General features: G+C 38.2%; 1 protein-coding gene across 1 annotated transcript in view; it reads right to left on the reverse strand.

Annotated features, from left to right (window-relative positions):
- The window catches only part of LOC102762074 (ubiquitin thioesterase OTUB1), an 8,708-nt gene extending 7,884 nt beyond the window's left edge, over nucleotides 1–824 (reverse strand). The window contains exon 1 of the mRNA XM_015565275.1: nucleotides 724–824. Coding sequence (XP_015420761.1) covers nucleotides 724–824 — 101 coding nt within the window. The remainder of the gene's footprint in view (nucleotides 1–723) is intronic.
- Nucleotides 825–4,815: the final 3,991 nt, after the last annotated feature.

A 4,815-nucleotide genomic window follows, 5' to 3' on the forward strand; every position in this document is an offset into this window, starting at 1 on the left:
CAACAGGGTGGGGCTAGCAGTTATGGCTGCTCTCAGCCCTGCCCTCAGAGGCTCTGCTTCTCAGTGTCCTGGTAATTGCTGCAAGCCCCTTGGAGAGAAAGCTGCCCTCAGTTCTGACCACTGCCAGACAGTCCCGCTTCTCCTGTATGAGTCTGGGTCTCTAGAGACTAGCCCGGAACTGGAGCTCAGAGCCTGAGACTCCCTCCCAATTGAAAATGACAACCATGCCCCCAGCGGCCAACCCGCTCCGCATGCATCTCTGCACCTTAGTATTTTAATTCCGTACCGCACCTCCTCTGAGTCTCTATATGCTTTTCTCTTTCCTTCTAGTTGTAGAATTTCCACTCAGCCAGCCTTCCTATGGTTCTGGATGATGCCCATTCCGTCGTTTAGTTGTATTTTTGAAGTGGTTGTGCAAGGCAGCAATCTCCGATGTTTACCTATGCCGCCATCTTGGTTTGTCCATGACCTCATTATTGACTGTTGGACTTAAACAGATGCTTTAAGGAGCCTGCTTAAGCATTTGACTGTACAGGAAGATCATGACTACTGCCAGTGGGGGCCGATTTAATGTCACGAGAGGCTGAGATGCATCAAGGATCTGTTTCCTGTGAGAGAATTCTCATTTCTCCATGGAGCGTGTACATAACAATTTTGACCATCTTATCTGTTCTTCAACTTTGCATTTTTATTTAAGGAGCCTGCTTAAGCATTTGACTGTACAGGAAGATCATGACTACTTCCAGTGGGGGCCGATTTAATGTCATGAGAGGCTGAGATGCATTGAGGATCTGTTTCCTGTGAGAGAACTCTGATTTCTCCATGGAGCGTGTACATAACAATTTTGACCATTTTATCTGTTCTTCAACTTTGCATTTTTATTCAAATATTATCTCTTTCTCTTTTGAAAAACACACTATTATTTATGTGGCAGGGTCCTTGCTTTCTTTTAGCAGCATGTGTACATGTCTAAAGGAGGCTGTGTAGTTTACATGTTTCATTTTTTAAAAAACATCTAGAGAGCCCAGACCGGTTTTGTTCAGTGGATAGAGCATCGGCCTGCGGACTCAGGGGTCCCAGGTTCGATTCCGGTCAAGGGCATGTACCTTGGTTGCGGGCATGTCCCAGCGGAGAGTGTGCAGGAGGCAGCTGATCGATGTTTCTCTCTCATCAATGTTTCTGGCTCTCTATCCCTCTCCCTTCCTCTCTGTAAAAAATCAATAAAATATATTTTAAAAAAATCTAGAGCGGTTGTATTTACCTTCCCAAGGTTGGAAGGCATGGGAATTTCCTATTTTTCCACTAAAGGAATCTGTGTAAGTAGATAAATCATATATAGTGTGAATATATATCTAATCTTGTATGAAAGAGTTGCAACTGATTTTCATATGAGGATGTTTTGTGATGTAAATGTAATGCCACATTATAGGTAAAGTCTCCCTGCATTTGAAGAGCAGGTTTTCATTTATATGTATTTTTGGGATAAAAAATAATAAAATTTGTAAATATAAATAAATAAATTAATTAATTAAATAAATTCTGCTTCTGCCCCACCCTGTGTGCACACAAACACACACCACGAGGCCATCTTATTACATTCTAAAGTCTATTTCTCATCAACAGTTCACTTCAGTGTTTTGCACTATCTTTGCTCCAATATTTTTCCCTCCAAGTTCTAAAATGTTTTCAAAATTACTTTTTAAAGACTCAGAAGAGTGAGGACACTAAAAATCATAGTATCAAAACTTGGAATGGTTTGACTTGCCAGTAGGAATCCAATAGTATTTATATATCCATTAGTGTCTCTGATTTTGAGGCTTAGTCTAGTTTCATTATTAATAAGGCTTTCCTTGTATTAGAAATAGAATTACCTTTCTAGAATGCTAACATTAGTGCTATGGACTAAATGTGACCTCCTTCTCCAAATTTACATGTTGAAGCCCTAATTTCCAATGTGATTCTATTTGGAGGTGAGGCCTTTGGGAAGTAATTAAGTCATGAGGGTGGAGCCCTCTGAATGGGATTAGTGCCCTTATTAGACACAGAGAGATGATCTCTCCTCTCCACCATGTGAGAATTCAGCAAGAAGGTGGCCATTCACAAGCCAGGAAGAAGGGCCTCACCATGAACTAAATCAGTCAGTGCCTTGATCTAGGAACTCCCAGCCTCCAGAACGATGAGAAATAAATGTGCATTGTTTCAGCCTCCTAGGCTGTGGTATTTTGTTATAGCAGCCCAAACTGACTAAGACAATTAGACTAAGAGGTATTCAGGGAACAACAAGCTTTTGTCCACTCAATATGAATCTGAAAGAAATAGTACCTTTGTGACTCATGGATGCCTTATCTCTTTGCCTCCACAGTATTGCTTTTATAAGTTAATTTCATATAATGGTTTTAACCCACCATTGCTGCAATTGACTTGATCTCTTAGGAAACAGGTTATAAAGAGGAAAATTTAATTGAATTATTGTTTTCTTGGAAAAGGCTGAGCAAATGGATATGGTGAGATTGCACAATATTATGAGTATATTTAATGCCACTGGATTGTACACTTTAAAATGATTAAAATGGTAGTTTTATGCTATATATATTTTACCACAATGAAAAAGTCTAAGCATATATTAAAAATACACAGACAAGTCAAATACAGCAATGAAAGAAAAAGCCATTGATCAGTAAAAGGTTATATTAGTCAGTATAATAATTATTTAATATATTAGTCAGAACTCTTTGGTTCTCAAGCATAAGAAAGGAAACTTAAATTTGCTTAAAGAGAATGTATTGGCTCATGTAACTTAAAGTAAAGGGATATTTTTAAATTTTATTTCAGGCCTGGCTTGATTCAAATAATCAGTGCTATCATGACTTCTCTATCTATTGGCCGTGCTTTCCTCTATGCTATTTTCGTTCTCATGCAAGTTCTCCCCAGATGATGGTAATAGTAACTACCCACAGCTTCAGGCTTATATCCTATCACCTTAGCAACCACTGCAGAAAGGGAGTGACTCTCTCCCCATAGTTCCAATAAAAACCCTAGAGCTAATTTCATGGTCTGGTTTGGATCAGGACTAATTCCTGAACCAATTACATATCTAGGGGGATGGAATGCTCTAATTACCCAAGCCTTAGCTTTAGAGACGGGTAATAGAATCAGCCCATCTAAACTACCTGAACTGGGAGTGGGGGAGGGTGACTCCCTAAGGAAATTGAATGCTACCAAATGAAAGGACCATAGATGTTCATAGATGTCCAGTAAGGGCACAGAATAGAGACTCAGACATGTTTGCAAGAAAAATAAAATAAAATCTAATAAAAACATTTTGAGACTAGAGGCAGAAACAAAATTCCCTAACTTTGATAATATTCCATTATTAGGTATTTGCTTGCTTGCTAATTTTTTGACCCTGCATTCCTCTATTGCTACCTCTTCTCTCTGTCTCTTTTCTTTTTGGCCAAGATTCTTGAAAGATTTGTGATTTCCATTTAGAATTGTCTTCGGAAATCATGAACTCTTAAGACTACAACTCCACTCCCTTTCTCTTTTACCAAAAGTTAACATAATGGGCAGCCAAATGCTACCAAAATGAGAACATCCCACATGTGAGATATCATTTGAATCTGTATTTTTGGCCTCATACTTCATCACTTCCTCAGACAACTTCTGTGAGTGAAGGAAGAAATCAACTTTTACTGTTTACAATTACATATTATACCTTCTGTGTCTTTTCCTTTTTTAATTTTATTTTTCAATTACAGTTTATATTCAATATCATTTTGTATTAGTTTCAGATGTACAGCATGGTAGTTAGACAATCGTATACTTTACAAAGTGTTCCCCTGATATTTCTAGTAACCAATTGACACCATAAATAGTTATTACAACATTATTAACTCTATCCCCTGTGCTGTACTTTACATCCCAAAACTATTTTGTAACTACAAATTAGTACTTTTTAATCCCTTCACCTTCTTCACTCAGCTCCCCCCACCTTTCTTTCCTCTGACAACCATCAGTTTGATCTATCTATAAGTCTGTTTATATTTTGTTTGTTCATTTGTTTTGCTCTTTAGAATCCACATATAAGTGAAATCATATGGTATTTTTCTTCACTTAACATAATACCCTCTAAGTCCATCCATGCTGTTGCAAATGGTAAGATTTCATTCTTTTTTATAGCTGAGTAATATTCCATTATATATACCATAACTTTTGATCACCTAGCCTATTGGTAGGCACTTGTCTTTTCTTGATGCTCAATTGTTCATCTTAGAGGAGGGCCACCAAACCAAGCAGATAAAGCATTAACTTCCAGCTTCTCAATTCCTCAATGTGGCACTAATAGTGCAAAATGGTTAACACACTCCAGGCTCATTTGACTTTGTCCTTGGGTTATCACTCCAGGCACACATGCACACACACTTCTTAATGCCTTGCCATGACCAGAAAGCCGGGAAGATAGTTGCATGATGGTAAGCAAAACACTAACCATGTAGCTAACAGAATATCACTTAAATCCTTCCCAACACCCCCAAATCATTTTATTTCCCATCCTCACAAAACTATCGGGAAATATAATCACATGATTTATGTACTGAGCAGAGGAAATAACCCTAGTCTAGATAACACATCACCTTTCCTCCATGTTAAACTGAGGATTTTGTCATCATTATTTCATTGGACCAAACAACAGTCAGGAAGGGGAAAGCTAGCTTTTGAGATCCATGTTTAAAATACATACATGCTATCTTGAGTACATTTGTGAGATAGAGCAGACAGGGCGCAGGGTTCATCTTTTCTCATCAACAATCTACT

This window comes from Myotis davidii, unplaced genomic scaffold, assembly GCF_000327345.1.
Source record: "Myotis davidii unplaced genomic scaffold, ASM32734v1 scaffold93, whole genome shotgun sequence".
NCBI lineage: Eukaryota > Metazoa > Chordata > Mammalia > Chiroptera > Vespertilionidae > Myotis > Myotis davidii.